At 38.8% G+C, this 17539-nt stretch overlaps 1 protein-coding gene across 1 annotated transcript in view; it reads left to right on the top strand.

Moving 5' to 3' along the window:
* The window catches only part of LOC121285161 (potassium voltage-gated channel subfamily H member 7), a 60355-nt gene extending 43269 nt beyond the window's left edge, over positions 1–17086 (top strand). The window contains exon 3 of the mRNA XM_041201407.1: positions 17006–17086. Coding sequence (XP_041057341.1) covers positions 17006–17022 — 17 coding nt within the window. The 3' untranslated portion in view covers positions 17023–17086. The remainder of the gene's footprint in view (positions 1–17005) is intronic.
* Positions 17087–17539: the final 453 nt, after the last annotated feature.

The raw sequence follows: 17539 nt of genomic DNA on the forward strand, positions 1-17539 counted from the left end.
CCCTATTTTCCAGTGAAAATGGCATACCAAGCTTCAATTTCCATTCCATTTACTTCTGTATCAATTTAGCTGAGTGATGGAGAAATTATTATCCCCATGACTGTGAATTAATTTTGCAGATAGCCTAGTGGGATTTGGACTATGTAGAAGTCTGATACCTAGCAGTACTATTGATGGGATAATTTCTCAAAAAAGAGATTTATTGTAATATGTAATCTATGCATCTTTTGAGACCTCCCATATAACCTCTTGGTGCATATTAGGCCATAAGACATAGGAGCAGAAGTAGACCATTGAGTCTGCTCCACCATTCAATGAGATCATGGCTGATCTGATAATCCTCAACTCCATTTACCTGCCTTTTCTCCATAACCTATGATTCCCTTACTGATTAAAAATTTATTTATCTAAGCCTTGAATGTACTTAACAGCCCAGCCTCTGTGGTAAAGAATTCCACAGATTCACTACCCTCTGAAAGAAGAAATTCCTCCTCATCTCTGTTTTAAATGGGCGAACCCTTACTTTGAGATTATGACCTCTGGTCCTAGACTCTCCCAGAAGGGGAAACAACCTCTCAACATCTACCCTGTCAAGCCCCCTATGAATCTTATATGTTCCAATAAGGTCACCTCTCACTTTTTTAAACTCCAATGAGTACAGGCACAATCCACTCAACGTCTCCTCATAAGAAAATCCCTCCATCCCTAGGATCAACCTAGTGAACTTTCTCTGGACTGCCTCCAATACCAGTACATCTTTCCTTAGATAAGGGGACCAAAACCGTTTACAGTATTTTAGGTGTGGTCTAACTAGTACCTTGAATAGTTTTAGCAAGACAAAAATAGTTTTGTGCACCATTCCCTTTGAAATAAAGGCCAACATTCCATTTGCCTTTCTTATTACCTGCTGAACTTGTATGCCAACGTACTGCAATTCATGCACAAGGACCCCCAAATGCCTCTGTGCTGCAGTTTTCTTCACTCTTTCTCCATTTAAATAATATTCAGCTCCTCTATTCTTCCTGCCAAAGTGCCTAACCTCACATTTGTCCATATTATATTCCATCTGCCAAGTTTTTGCCCACTCACTTAAGCTGTCTGTATCCCTCACTACTTGCGTTCCCACCTATTTTTGTGTCATCCGCAAACTTGGCAATAGCACATTCATTTCCCTCATCAAAGTTATTAATATATATTGTAAATAATTGCAGCCCCAGCACTGATCCCTGTGGCACTCCACTAGTTACAGGTTGCCATCGTGAAAATGCCCCTTGTATCCCAACTCTCTGTCTTCTATTAGTTAGCCAATCCTCTATTCATGTTAGTATACCACTCCCAACACCATGGGCTCTTATCTTATTAAATAGCCTTGTGCGCAGTACCTTATCGAACGCCTTTTGCAAATCCAAATATATTACATCCACTGGTTCCCCTTTATCTATCCTGCTTATTACCTCCCAATAAATTTGTCAGGCATGAAGCCATGCTGACTCTGCTTGATTATATTATGCATTTCTAAATGCTTTGCTATTACATCCTTTGTAATGGACTCTAATATTTTCCCAAAGACGATGTTAAGCTAACTGGCCTATAGTTACCTGTTTTTTTTGTCTCCCTCCCTTTTGGAATAAGGGTGTTACATTGGTTATTCTCCAATCCTTTGGGAGTTTTCCAGAATCTAAGGATTCTTGGAAGATTACTACTAGTGCATCCACTGTCTCTGCAGTTATTTCCTTTAATATCCTAGGTGCAACCCATCAGGTCCAGGTGACTTATCGGCCTTAAGCCCCAATAGTTTCCCTAGTACTTTTTCTCCAGTCACAGTTATTGTATTTATTTCCTCCCCTGCTTTTTCCCTTTCATTATTTAGTATTTTTGGTATGCTATTAGTGTTTTCTACTGTGAAAACTGATGCAAAGTATTTATTCAACTCCTCTACCATTTCCTGGTTCCCCATTATTATTTTCCCAGTCTCATTCTCTAAGGGGCCCATATTGACTTAGGCCTCTCTCTTCCTTTTTAGATATTTAAAGAAGATCTTACTTCCATTTTTATATTATTTGCAAGTTTACCGTCCAAGTTTATTTTCTCCCCCTTTTTATTTTTTGGTCATCTTCTGTTGGTTTTTAAACTTTCCCAATCTTCTGGCTTACCAGTAATCTTTGCCACATTGTATGTTTTTTTTTTCTTTCAATTGATACTGTCCTTAACTTCCTTGGTTAACCATGGTTGGTTTATCCCCTTCCTACAATCCTTCTTCCTCACTAGGATAGATCTTTGTTGTGAGTCATGAACTATTTTCTTAAATGTCTGCCATTGTTCATCAACCATCTTTTCTGCTAAACTCCTTTCCCAGTCCACTCCAGCCACCTCTGTCCTCAATCCTTTGTAATTACCCTTATTTAAGTTTAGCACAGTTGTTTCCGACCCAAGTTTCTCACTCTCAAACTGAATGCTAAATTCCATCACGTCACTGTTTCCTAGGGGATCTTTTACTCTGAGATCATTCATAAATTGCATAATACACATCATTAAAAAAACACAGCAAACAGTTGTACATGGTGGCATTTAGATCTCTGTTATAATTATTGCCAACATACCCAAATAGAACCTTAAGTTTTAGATTGCTTGAAAGATGTGCAACATTTCAACCTTTATTCAACAAATTAGTTTAAAATTATTTTTCTTTCCAGCAAGTAATAGCACTTCATTTTTTTTATTTATTATTAAAACAAAAAGAAATCTAATTTTCCTTGTGCAGTTTCTGTAGCAGTTTTCTATCCTCTGCATTCACACGTTTGTTATATATTGAGCATGCTTATTAGATCAACCTTCTGATCCTTCACATTGATAACATTTTGTGGGTATGTTTTTGCTGCACTACATTCAAAGCAAATATGGAAACCACTGCTGTGCAGCTGACAGGCTGGCTAATAGTCCCCATGAGATGTTCAAATCAGGCTTGTCATACATAGGACTTCCTCCAGATATCACCTTGGGAAGAAGCACACATCCAATGAACATATCAGCCACAGTTCTGCAATATGACTAATATGATTATAGCCTCAAGTCACCTCAGACCATTCCACTCATCTTGACTCCTAGCTACAAGATTGGCTTTAAAGCTATTAAACTTAAAACACCACCAAAATGTCAATACAACAGAACTGAATCATTGCACAGATTCAATAATATCTTATAAACCAAAAAAACTGAACATAAAAAATGCCTAACTTCACGTTCACAAACAAGAGAAACTCTCTAGTCACATCTCCACATGAAGGATTCTTGAAGATTTAGGATCCTTTTGTACCTTTGACAGTTTCTTTACATGTGCTGCTTTTCAAGGCCAGTAACTGCCTCTTTCACCTTCTATCTTATCAACTTAATAGCTTGACATTCACTTCACAAGATCAAACTGCAGACATCTCTAATTATTAAAACTGCTTCCATGTCAGCTACTACTCCTCCTCTAAAGATTAGCTGCATATATTTTTGAATCGTTCTCTTAAATGTGGCATTTCAAAGTTACTTTATGAAAGCACTATTTTACTATTGAGTGAATAGAAAAGGTGGAGACTAAATATTTTATTTATATCAGACATGGACATATTACACACTCTGTTCACCTTACTATTTTACATCCTAACCAGTACACTATCAAGGAACTATAATTTCCTGTTCATCCAGATCAATTTTATTTATTTTGATATTCTGTTATAAAAGAATCTATTTACTGATTAAAGTTTGCACCAGATTAAAGAACGTTAAGCAGCTGCAAATCATTTAAATACAGTTTGAAAACATTCCTGAAACTTTTAACAATTCTATATTTAATCATTTGATAGTACAGAACTTGAATAGTAAAAATTTTTTGTCCATGCTTCACAAAAATTGTCTTTTTCAGCAATACTCAAAATCTATATTTGAGTTTGTTTCAGTATTGTTATCAGCAGTACATTTGCTTAGGGTAATCCTCTCACTGAATTATTTAACTTATTCCCAATCACCTCTTGTTTTGGGCCATGTTGTTCTCTGCTCACTTACTTCCGTGAAAAAGTAGGCATGTGTACACAGTTATGAAATATTGGGAAGAAACAATCACAGATTATCTATTTGCATTGCTGTTCCGAATGTTACTTCCATTTTAAAATAGATGGATAGGAGTTAACAAGAGTAAAAAATAGTTTGATATTTGCCAAGACTTTGCTGGTTATCTTCAGTTTATTTTGTGGTCATTTCTGAGTCAGTTCCAGATAGCACATTCAGGACATCTGGTTCACTGATGGATTTTTTTTCTCTACTTTCATAGTGTTAAACCTTAATGTTCCTTAAATTGGGAACAATGGTAGGGCTGGATTATATGGTAGGGGAAGGAACATATTGCTTGCCAGCACCCACAACCCCAGTAGAAAAGTCAGCCATCAATTGACAAATTTTTAAAAAAGGTTGCTCCACGGTGATAATATGCTGGGGGTAGCCTTAACAAGGTCAGTGTAAGACTTCTGCCCTTAAGGAAAGGAATTCCCACCCTCAAGAGATACTGGCCAACCTGATTGGTTGGCAGCTGAGTAGTCCCAGCAACACCAGAATCAAGTAGCAGCTGCTGCTGGGACTGCAAGGGAGATCCCAGGAAGAAGTGTCGTGGATGCCTAACTGAGGGAAGTCAGGACCCTTTGGGTGGGGACTGACGGTCAGGTTTTGGAAGACATGGAGGAGGCGCAGAGAGGAGGTAACATCTGGGGGGGCTGGGGGCTGCACCCCCAATGTGCACAGTTCATCCCTGCAAAGGAGGTACTCCATTCCTTCAGGCCTTTTCACCTCAGTTGGTGAAACAGCAGGCTGACTGCTTTCCTCCACCTGTATTATAACAATGGAGGCAGATTTAGGCCCTTAAGGGCGGCAATTGGCCTAAGAATGGGCAGGCTGGCTGATGCCTTACAGGCCCACTGTATTATGGGGGGGAGAGGTCAAGAGTTGGTGGGAAAGTAGTGGGCTAGCCAACCATCTTGTTTTACTTGCCCCACTCCTGCCAAAAACACATCTCATGGAAGGCAGTAAAACTCCCCCCATAATATTTGTATGTCAGAAAAGGGAAACATCTAAACTGGGTAATTATAGATCCAAAATTGTTATCTAGAAAGTAAAGGAATCAATTATCAATTAAAGTTGAGAGTTACCTGTTTGAGAATAATCTAGTAAATAATAGCAAATTAAACTATCCTGTCAGTCTAACCACCTTAATGTTTGAGGAGATGTCATTCTGAGTATATAATAGAAAACAATAGGAGTGACACACACCATCAGATGGCGATTCCAGTTGTTGGCACAGAACCTCTGACAAATCTGCTTACATTTTGCAATGTTACGGTAGGCACCAAACCGTCAATCTGTGAACATATCTTCTCAAAACGGGACTGCAGGGAAGATTTTCCAGCAGCTTTCATCCAAAATTCTCACAATTTCCTCACCAACAAATGAACAGCATGATGACAGGATCTATGAAGCTTGTAATAATGTTTTACAAATCCAGGACCAAAGCTGGTTTCCTAATCATGCACTATTTTACCCAGATCCTCATGTACGGTACTTTGACAAATCTGTCAGGTTGACTCCCCATTTTGTCATGAATTGACTGCTGCTTGGTCCTGGATTTCATACAATAGCCAGAGGAACCTATTTCACTACCTGAATTTTATTTTTATTTATGTCTTATAAACCATATGCTAAATCCTCATAACCACTTTGGTGTCATTGAAAAAAAGGTGAGTCAAACCAAAGAAGCCTTTGCCCTTTCTTTGATTTGTTGCGAAAGAATGTCCATGCTGAAGTTGTAATGCACCAGGTTTCCCATATGCTGGTATGAATCAACAATTAGAACAGTTGAATATTGCAACTTCCTAAAAAGTGCCTTAAAGATCATCTCTGGAGGCATGGAAGACCATAAAGCTGCACAAGGGAGTGTCCACTATTATATCTCTTTGGTTAGATCCTTGATGAAGATAGTTTCCTTTTCTTCTTCATGGGATTGGGCTTCGCTGGCTGAGCCAGCATTTATTGCCCATCCCTAGTTGCCCTTGTGAAGGGGTTGATGAGTTGCCTGCTTGAACCGCTGCATCCATGAGGTGTGGGTACACTCACAGAGCTGTTAGGAAGGGAGTTCTGGGATTTTGACCCAGCGACAGTGAAGGAATGGCGATATATTTCCAGGTCAGGGTGGTGAGTGACTTGGAGGGGAAATTCTAGGTGGCGGTGTTCCCATCTATCTGCTGCCCTTGTCCTTCTAGGTGATAGTGGTCATGGCTTTGGAAGGTGCTGTCGAAGTAGCCTTGGTGAATTCCTGCACCTTGTAGATGGTACACACTACTGCTACTGTGCGTCGGTGGTGAAAGGAGTGAATGTTTGTGGATATGGTGCCAATCAGGCGGGCTGCTTTGTCCTGGATAGTGTCAAGCTTCTTGAGTGTTGTAGGAGCTGCACCCATCCAGGCAAGTGGAGTGTATTCCATCACATTCCTGACTTGTGCCTTGTAGATGGTAGACAGGCTTTGGGGAGTCAGGAGGTGGGTTACTCGTCGCATTATTCCTAGCCTCTGCCCTGCTCTTGTAGCCACAGTATTTATATGGCTAGTCCAGTTCAGTTTCTGGTCAATGGTAACCCCCAGGATGTTGATAGTGAGGGATAGTAATGCCATTGAACATCAAGGGGCAATGGTTGGATTCTCTTTTGTTGGAGATGGTCATTGCCTGACACTTGTGTGGCGCGAATGTTACTTGCCACTTGTCAGCCCAACACTGGATATTGTCCAGGTCTTGCTGTATTTGGACATAGACTGCTTCAGTATCTGAGGAGTCATGAATGGTGCTGAACATTGTGAAATCATCAGTGAACGTCCCCACTTCTAACCTTATGATGGAAGGAAGGTCATTGATGAAGCAGCTGGAGACGGTTGGGCCAAGGACACTACCCTAAGGAACTCCTGAATTGATGTCCTGGAGCTGAGATAACTGACCTCCAACAACCACAGCCATATTCCTTTGTGCTAGGTATGACTCCAACCAGCAGAGAGTTTTCCCCGATTCCCATTGACTCCAGTTTTGCTAGGGTCCCTTGATGCGACACTCTGTCAAACGCTGCCTTGATGTCGAGGGCAGTCACTCTCACCTCATGTCGGGAGTTCAACTCTTTTGTCCACATTTGCACCAAGGCTGTAGTGAGGTCAGCAGCTGAGTGGCCCTGGCGGAACCCAAACTGGGCATCAATGAGCAGGTTATTGCTAAGCAAGTGCCGCTTGATAGCACTATTGATGACCCCTTCCATTACTTTACTGATGATCGAGAGTAGACTGATGGGGCCATAATTGGCTGGGTTGGATTTGCCCTGCTTTTTGTGTACAGGACATACCTGTGCAATTTTCCACGTAGCAGCTAGATGCTAGTGTTGTAGCTGTACTGGAACAGCTTGTCTAGGGGCATGGCAAATTCTGGGGCACAAGTCTTCAGTAATACTGCTGGAATATTGTCAGGGCCCTAGCCTTTGCAGTATCCAGTGCCTTCAGCCTTTTCTTGATATCACATGGAGTGAATTGAATTGGCTGAAGTCTGGCATTTGTAATGCTGGAGACCTGCAGAGGAGGCTGAGATGGATCATACACTCGGCACTTCTGGCTGAGGATTGTAGCAAATGCTTCAGCCTTATCATTTGCATTGATGTGCTGGGCTCCTCCATCATTAATGATGAGGTTATTTGTGGATCCTCCTCCTCCAGTGAGTTGTTTAATTGTCCACCACCATTCACGACTGGATGTGGCAGGACTGCAGAGCTTAGATCTGATCCGTTGGTTGTGGAATTGCTTAGCCCTGTCTATCACTTGCTGCTTATGCTGTCTGGCACACAAGTAATCCTGTGTTATAGCTTCACCAGGTTGACACCTCATTTTTGAGTATGCCTGATGCTGCTCCTGGCATGACCTCCTGCACTCTTCATTGAACCAGGGTTGATCCCCTGGCTTGATGGTAATGGTAGAGTGGGGAAATGCTGGGCCATGAGGTTACAGATTGTGTTCGAGTACAATTATGCTGCTGCTGATGCCCCACAGTGTCTCATGGGTGCACAGTCTTGAATTGCTAGATCTGCTCGAAATCTATCCCATTTAGCATGGTGGTAGTGCCACACAACTCAATGTGAAGCCAGGACTTTGTCTCCACAATGACTGTGTGGTGGTCACTCCTCCCTATACTGTCATGGACAGATGCATCTGCAGCGGGTAGGTTGATGAGGCTGAGGTCAAGTATGTTTTAGAGCGTGAATAGGTTGCAAGAGATTCCCAGGAAAGTCTAAGCAACCAAACAACACTATCTGTGAAAAGGAATTCTCTGTTTTTTCAGCAATGTCCAGAAGATAAAATTTGATGCTGTTCTTTATTTTGCCATCCAACTCATCATTGGTGAATAAACCAAAATTAAATGGATGGAAGAATAAAACCTTGCCTCATTTCACTTCCAAGAGAGATACCAGATAACTAATATCAGACAATCTGATACCATTACTAAGGCCTTTGAGCTGTAACACATACAGCAAATAAAATCCCACATTGTATACATAGCTATTCTGCAACTTAATGTAACTTCATAGTTAATGTTAACAAGTGAGATGAGAGTGATTGCCCTTGAAACCAGCTGACCAAGTGTGGCATCAAGGATCCCAAATAAAATTGAGGTCAGTGCAAATCAGGGGAACCTCTCCACTGGCTACAGTCATATCTAGTACAAAGGAAGGTGGCTGTAGTTGTTGGAGGCCAGTCATCTCAGCCCATTGCTGTTGGATTCAGCTACTTCATCAATGACCTGCTTTTCATCATAAGGTCAGAAGTGGGAAGGTTCACTGAATATTGCACTGTATCCAACCCATTTACAACTCCTCTGATGATGAAGCATTCTATGCATCTATGGAGCAAGACATGGGCAAAAGTTAAGATGGGCTCATAAATGGCAAGTACCATTCACACCAAACAAATGCCAGGCAGTGACCATCTCCAACAAAAGACAATCTAACCTTTTCCCCTTTGCAATAAAGCATTACCATCACTGAATCTTCCACCATGAACATCCTGAGGTTTAGCAATAACCAAAAACTTAACTGGTCAGCCACATAAATACACTAGGCCTATAGTTCGAGGGGATTGGAAAACAATGGTCACCGTTATTTCCACCCCAACTTCTCGTGGCAGCCTGGATGCTGGGATCTGTCATATTAGACAAATTAATTATTTTTTTCTATGGAATAAGTTTCTTCCACAAGAACAAGAAATCCTAAAAATTAGATGTATTATAAAAATGTTATTGAAATGTACTTTTTTCTGTCCTTTGAGCAGAAGGACTTGTTATCAAGATCACATTTTACAGCAAACTGAAATAGTTATAGTTCAGTAATCAATTACTCCAAGAGGATTAAAATTGTAATGTGAATGGAGTTGGTATAAAACTGTTGGTTTTATTTTACAGAAGAACTGACGTAAACATATTCTATATTAAGTTGTATAATTTCTCACAATACTGTGCTTTTGTTAAAAGCAGAAGGCTTGGAACTAAAGGTTTGAGAAAATACATTTATAAACAGTTTCAGAAGTGTTATCCCTATATAAAAAAAATGTTTACGTATAACACTAAAAGATGTGTATTTTGTAAAATGGAGCCAACTCAATTCTGCTGCCATCTCTATTTCTCAGAAGTGTCATCTGCTTGTGGATAGGAATCTGTGGCGTACATGTTTGGATTTTCTAATAATGTATACTTAAATTAGAACAGATACTTTTCAAGTTCTTGAGCAATGATATTTAAGGCCTTTGATGACATTATCAATGATGAATGATTTTGCGTACATTAGGATCTGATTTCATTACCAGAGACCATTTGCAGTACAGATAAAGTTAGAGGTCAGTTTTTTAAATGCAAGCTAATGCTTAACTATCGAGGAGCTGAACAAAGCTGCAGCGATAATTTGTTCTTTGAATTACCTTGTTGCTGATGGATACAGATAGTCAGAGATATGTGGTCCCGCTCAGTGTGTTAATATTTACTGAAACAAATCATCCCAGCCATTTCCTGCCATCACCCAAACTCCTTCATCCAATTCTTCTGTGTAAAGTGGCAAGTGCCATGCCTTACTTCTCAATTTGCATTCCCTGAGCTCAGGGCCCCAGGCACTGGCTCTGTAAATAGAGGTAGAGACTCTCAAAAACAGAAATTACTCTCTCAAATATATGGAGGTGGAACTTGTGACCATTATTATGGGGGGCATGTGAAGAGAAGTGGTGGGGCCTGTTGCGTAATACATTAATCACTGGACTCGAATAAGAGGAACACGGCAAAACAAAAGGCCCAGAAGGAGAATTAATGCAAGGGAGGGTAAATGAGAGCAAATGGAAGGGAAGGACAAGTGTGGAAAAACTTCAAGAATTTATCAGTGGGGGAGAAAATACAAGATTACACTAAGGATGATGCAAGAAGGGAAGATAACACAAAAGAAGGAAAAGGTGTAGATAATGCAGGGGATGGTGTAGAGTGGGTAGATTGAGAAAGTGGAGAAGAAGTGAGAGAAAGAGGAATATATTTCAAAGGGGAAGGAAGGGAGTAGAACGCCTAAGAAAAAGGAAAGAAAAGTGATAAGTTACATGGGGGAACTTGGGAGGTTGAGAGAAAATGGCAGGGAGAAGTTTGGATGATAGTAAAGAAGGGTGTAGGTGACAATGAAGAGGGCATTGTAAAAGGTAATGAAGGAAACAAAGGAATGAGCAGAAGCCATGAGCAATTCCTTGGGAAGAAGGAGTTAAAAAGCTACTAGTAGCCCTTGGAGGGGAAGTGGCAGGCAACATAAATTGGGATAGAAGAAGAAGCAATGTGCCTTACTAATTGAGAGGGAGGAGGGAGAGTGAACTTTGTTGTGGGGGGGGGGGGTGGGGGGGGAGGGGTGGAGCCTGTGGACTGATGAAGATTGGAAGATGAGTGCCAGTAAATAGCATGAAGGGCATGGGTGGGGGGGGGGGGGGTGGTGGTAGAACCCAAGCTGAATTGATGAGGGAATAAGTGAAGAGCCTTAGTATGAACTCAGATGAATGGAGAAGAGAATATCTCTGTGAAAGGGTAGAAAAAATTGGATGGAGTGCAATGTCTCTGCACCTGGATGTTTCCTTTGTGATTGTTAAAAATCTAAACCTAATGAATTGTAAAAGCCCTTAAATATAACCAAAATTTTTAAAAATGCAAAAATTCAGAGGCTTTTTGGGGAATCGTGTCCTGGTACCCATCAAGAAATGCAGCACCGTTTTTAAGATTTCAAAGATTGAATTGTCCCTTCAGGCTTTTGTGTAGGAATATTGTTTATCCCTTTAACACAAGGGAAGGAACGTCCTTGGTACCTTCAACTTATTATGCTACAAGGCTTAATGTTAGCTAATTGTTTTCACATGTCAAGGCTGTTCTTCAGTTGTCAGCTATTTTTAGAACAGGCATGTGTATTCCTGTCTATTCCTGTGCCCTGACAGTTTTGCAATTCAAAGGTTATAATACAAAATGGCAGGATTGATTTGCAGTAATGCAAAGTACACAAATGAGCACTGCTATTTCCTATTGACGTATTAGCTGTTTGTTGGAGTGTTATAGACAGATGGCATTTTATAAAAGTGATTATAAATATATATATGTCAGCTAGCAAAAGCTGACCAACAGCTTCACCAATGCCGGCACAGCTCCAGCAAACGTAATAGCTCAAAAACAGCCCTGGTTTTATGTGAAATAAAAACAGAAAGTGCTGGAAAAGCTCAGCAGATCTGGCAGCATCTACGTAGAGAGAAACAGAGTTAATGTTTTGAGTCCAATATGACTCTTTTTCAAGGAGAATCAAAGCATTAACTTTGTTTCTCTCTCTGCAGATGCTGCCAGACCTGCTGAGCTTTTCCAGCACTTTGTTTTTATTTCAGATTCCAGCATCTGCAGTATTTTGTTTTTATTCCTGATTATATGTGTCTTATTGAATTGGGAGATGTATTGGAAGCACAATGGGGCATGAGCAGCTCACAGTTTAAGCTGCCAGTTGAGTATATAGTCATTAGAGTTTTGAAGAATGAGAGATGATCCTATTGAAACATTCAGTATTCTGAGGGAGCTTGACAAGGTAGCGGCTGAGAGGATGTTTTCCCTCATGATGGAATCTAGAACTAAGAGGCAGATTAAAAATAAGGGGTCTCTGGTTTAAACAGAGATCTGCAGGGCCTTCTCTCAGAGGGTTATTAATCTTTGGATCATTGAATATATTTAAGACTGAGTTAGGCAGATGTTTTGATCTATAAGGGAGCCAAGGGTTATGGGGGGCAGACAGGTCAGTGGAGTTAAGGCCACAGTCAGATCAGCCATGATCTTATTGAATGGCGGAGGAGGATCAATGGTCTGGTTAGCCTAAACCTGTTCCTATTTCTTAGGATCTTATGATTTTATTAGGTGTATGTTGTGACTGGTGGCTGAGTTGGTACTATTGATAGAGTTGATCAGCAGATACTTCTTAGGTGGAAACTTTTAGTTTATTTACAAAGGTACTCAGCAGCGACTACATGTGTGCTTCCAGCTCAAACTCTATCTCTACACTACAAACTACTAACTACTGAGGTAGCCTGCACTACTCTCCTATTGGGTACTAAAGGTCATGTGATCTTCCTTAACTAGCATTATTCTTAAAGGCTTTTCACACACTAAATAAAACCATAATTACCACAGTGTGCACAACATTTGATCATTAATTATAGGAAGCAATCAAAAATTACATAAAAGTGCATTATGCCGCAGTGGTGAATTTTAGAAAGGGGATGTTAATTCTGAAGACAATTCAAGTACATCTTCCTCCCAGTAGGTTTTAATTCATGCCTTTTTTTGTACATTTACTGTCATTTTGGAATATATTGCAATCCTGTCTTCAGACCAAAATATTTTCCTAAAACGGTCAGAGTTATTTTAAACATGAAATGAGAACAAGTCGTACATACTTAAATAGATTACGGGGTAAATTTGATACATATGGATTAACACCCTCGATTCAAATAACAGAGAGAAAAAGGTCAAAGAAATATGATATCATCATTGTTGTCAACAGGAATTTCTAATCTATGTTGCTGTTTTGAAACAACAAAAGTGTTTAATTTCTTTCCCTAAAAAAGTTATTACACACTACAATCATTAAAAATGGATGTACAAAAACATGACCTCCAGCAATATGTGTGGGAAGTTAAATTTTGTGCTTTCCAATGCACCTGACTGTTTACCTTCAGCCTGAAAGAAGGAATGTATTATAATATTATTGACTATTATCATTTCTCATATTTCTCTGTGGATGTTAACTGCACTAATGTAAATGGTATGAACTATTTTCCTGATTAGTGATACAAGAAAGAGTGCTTAACTATGTGAGGGTAAACTGACTACAACTAAATTCCACAACATAGCCATGAACTTTCACTCACCCAAGGAAGACAAAGTTCTGCATCATACGTCATAGCTCTACATTGGAATGTATTGTGAATGATGAGTTACTCTTCAGGCAAATGAGTCCACTCTTCAGGAATATAACTGACAGTGCACTTCCAGCAGGTCCTTTATTTAATATGCTCCAGAAACTCTCCAAAGTCATACCTGTTTCAAAGGAAGATGGTTATGGTTGTTGGAGGACAATCATCTCATGCCCAGGACATCTCTGCAGATGTTCCTCAGTCCATCATTCTCAGCCCTACTTTTTCAGTTGCTTCATCAATGATCTCCCCTCCTTTCTAATGCCAAATAGATTTGTTTACTGATGACTGCAGACTGTTCAGCTGTATTCATAATTCCTCTGATAAATGCAGCAGTCCAGGCCCCCATGCAAGAAGAGCTAGACACTATTCAGACTTAGATTGATAAGTAATATTTGTGCAATGGCTATCTCCAACAAAAGTTTACCCACCTCCCCCAACATTCAATGGCATTACCATCACCACAACCCCCACATCAACATCCTAGGGATCACTATTGATCAAAAACTAAACTAAACCAACCACGTAAATGCCATAGTTACTAAATCAGGTCAGAGGCTCGGTATTCTGCGTGGAATGGCTCACCTCCTGCTTCTCCAAAGCCTGTCCACCATTCACAAGGCTTAAATTGGAAGTGTGACAGAATGAGCTCCACTTGCTCGCTGCAACAATACTCAAGAAGCTCGACAGTATCTATGGCTAAGCAGTCCACTTGATTGGCACCTTGTCCACTAGCTCTCCACCATTGGCATGTCCTCTAAGTTCCCCTCCAAGTCTCACACCGTTCTGACTTGGACATATATCACTTATCTTTCAACATTGTTGATTTAAAATCCTAGAATTCCATACCTAACATCAATGCGAGGGCACATTCCTCAAGCAGACTGCATTTCAGAAAGATGGCCCACCATCACTTTCTCAAGGGCAATTAGTGATGGGCAATGCCAACTTTGCCCACATCCTGAGACTTAACAAAAGAATACACATTCTCCTTATCACCAAAATTCAACAACACTAAAAGAATAAAATTCTTACAATGCAACAGCTGAACATGCACCACAAAGTTCTTCTGCAGAAAATTATATACTAAAAAACTAATATGTAGTTCCTAAAAAGTATCTTAACTATATTATGAACAAGCATTCAAAAACCTGTTTAACTGAGACTCTTAGAATGAACTCTTTAAAACTTTGCTGGATCAAATCCAACAGGAGAGAGAAAAAAATGATTGTGTCGTTTTCATTTCCACTTTCTAACTGATCTGATTAGCTGGGACAAGCCTGAATTGTGCCTTCCAATTGACCTGATTGGCTTATAAGAATAACTTCTAATCTTAGGGGAGAAAATTGACTTTCCTTGTGAAATGCTGACAAGTTGACACATATTTTGAAACGTTATCAAGCAACTTAAAATTTAATGCTTGCCATGTGCGTAACTAGAAATAAATGAAAATAATAATCAGGATTTATGTAAAACGATCACACAATTCACGATCTATCCCAATGTCAACTCAGTGAGGGTAATTTTCAGTTTGGATGCTTTGTTTCACATGCAAACTCTTCTTTAGCATTCAAGCTTTCAGCGTTGACATCCATACTATTCTCAACCTTACTTATCAATGCAATTCTTGCTATTCGAAGCCTGGAGGGATTCTCCACAGACATTCAAGACTTTACCAAGTCACTTGCCAGGAAATTGGTGGCTCAAAAACTAACTGTCAAATAATCGGTGAAGGAAATCTTTTATATTAAGGGCTGAAATCATCACATGACAGGGATCTCCAGAGCATTCAAGATTACTTTTCTATTTTGTATCAAAGTGATTCCTTTAGGAATGTCAAAAGCACAATTTAATAAAACTCTAGAATCTAGCATGATTTGCCTTTTTGGTTTTCATTTTTATTTCTGGATTCTTTCTTTAAAAATCTTTCCTCTCTTTCTCCATAATAACGTGGTATAATAGCAATAAACAAAGAAATATATAGCACAAAACAATTCTTGTGCACTAATTAGCACCTCAGCCTGTGGTTGCTGTGTTCATGCAGTGTGCATTGCATAGACTAAACACTGAAATACTAATGTGTGGAAAGCTAAAACCAGTTTTTTATTCTTCACTATGAAGGTAACTTGACATTGTGAGGAAGCAGTTAGCTCCATAATGAATGATGATGATGTAAAATGGACTGAATATACTTTCAGGGTTTTCCCAAAAGTATGCTTATTGAGTCTGTTTTTTTGCATTTTCTTTATCCCTTACACTGGCAGAAATTTGAATTGGACTCACAAATACATGATTTGGAAAGCATTAAAACTCAGAATACCTGAGAGGAGCAGAAGGCAGTTCTGTATCTATTGCCAAGCTCACAGAGATTTATTTCTTTAAATAGCTACAGAAAAAAAACAGGTTAAGTATTATATGAACATCTGTGATAATTATTAAACATGAAACTTTGACATACAGATCTCATTTACTAATTTTTTTAAAGGAAGAATAAAGACATGTAATGTTCAAGCTTGGGTCTTCCTAAAAATGTGTAAATATCTTCTGGAACAACATTTAAATCATTATTTCTATTATGTTTTGTAGAAATAATATAATGGAATTAGAACAATGTTAAGATCCAAATGCAATTTCTTTTCTTTTAATGATATTTTTCCATGGTTATGAGAGTAAGGTGTTATATTTGCAAATTTTAAATTATAATGATTCCAAATTGAAGACAAAGGAGATTTTCTTTAACATTTTTGAAACAAGTTCTATTTCCTATAAAATGGCATCTAGTTGTTGTAACAATTAAACCTATATCTAAGCAAGCTGTGACATTTTCCAATCAACCTTTCTACATATTCCTGAAAAGTGATTTGGTTGGAAAGGTGTATTACATGATAGAGGGTGACCTTTCTCCTCTGGCTTGCTACATTTTCACCATCTGCCCAGCTGAATCATTTCAACATACATGACCTTAAAAATATACTCAAGCATCCATCAAAACTATACATACTTAGCACAATCTGTAATTTTATGACATTTAAACTCCAATAACCCCTAAGAGGTGCTGTTCTTTATACAATATTTTTATTACAGATCTTATAATTATATTGGCAATGGAGCAGAAATGTATGAATTATCTTGCATGACTGTAAGTTCTAACCATGGATTTACAAATACAAATTTCAAACAGGTAAATTATATCAACAATATACAACTTTCTTATTTACAGAGAGGTTATAAATGCAATGAAGTGCCAAATAATGGAGATATTCACCCTCTCTCATATCTATATACTTATATTTATTTGTAGAGATAGGCAGAACGATATTTTGCAATCATTTCAGATTCTAGGATTCTCATTAATGTTTTCAGGGATTGCATTCCATAATTTAATTTGTTAATAGTCAAGGCAATTGTTCTATACTAACTGACTAAATCCAGATTGTTTTATTTATTATACAGGATTCCAGGATCATTAATTATGTTTTAAGAATCAAATTCCACAATCCCACCTACCTTTTTCTGTGAACTCATAAATCAATGGGCTTGATTGTTATTGAAAGGCTGTTTAATATATGTATTGAATATTAAAACATATATGCAATATTTCTATTGTACATAATTATTCTGCCTTCACATATGAGGAACAACTTAGTGAACCATGTGTTGTAATAAATACTCTTATGTGATTAAGTTTTAAAATACAACAAAGAAAGATATAAAGATACTGGTTGCTGCTTATGGGAAATCCAGTGTCATAACCACAACACTATCATAGCTGTATTTATAAATGCTACTATATCATTTTCAATTGAAATTAAATCTTAAAAGGAAGTGGTCTTTGATGCAAATGCTTTAAAGATGTGTTGGTTAACTTCATGTGTCCTTGGTGCATCCCATCCAGGCCTGGTAACTTATTAACTTTAAGCCAGCCTTTCTAATACCTACTGTTTATCAATTTTACACCAAGTCTATCAACTACCTCCTCTTTCAACA

Source organism: Carcharodon carcharias, chromosome 12 (genome assembly GCF_017639515.1).
Source record: "Carcharodon carcharias isolate sCarCar2 chromosome 12, sCarCar2.pri, whole genome shotgun sequence".
Classification (NCBI taxonomy): Eukaryota; Metazoa; Chordata; class Chondrichthyes; order Lamniformes; family Lamnidae; genus Carcharodon; species Carcharodon carcharias.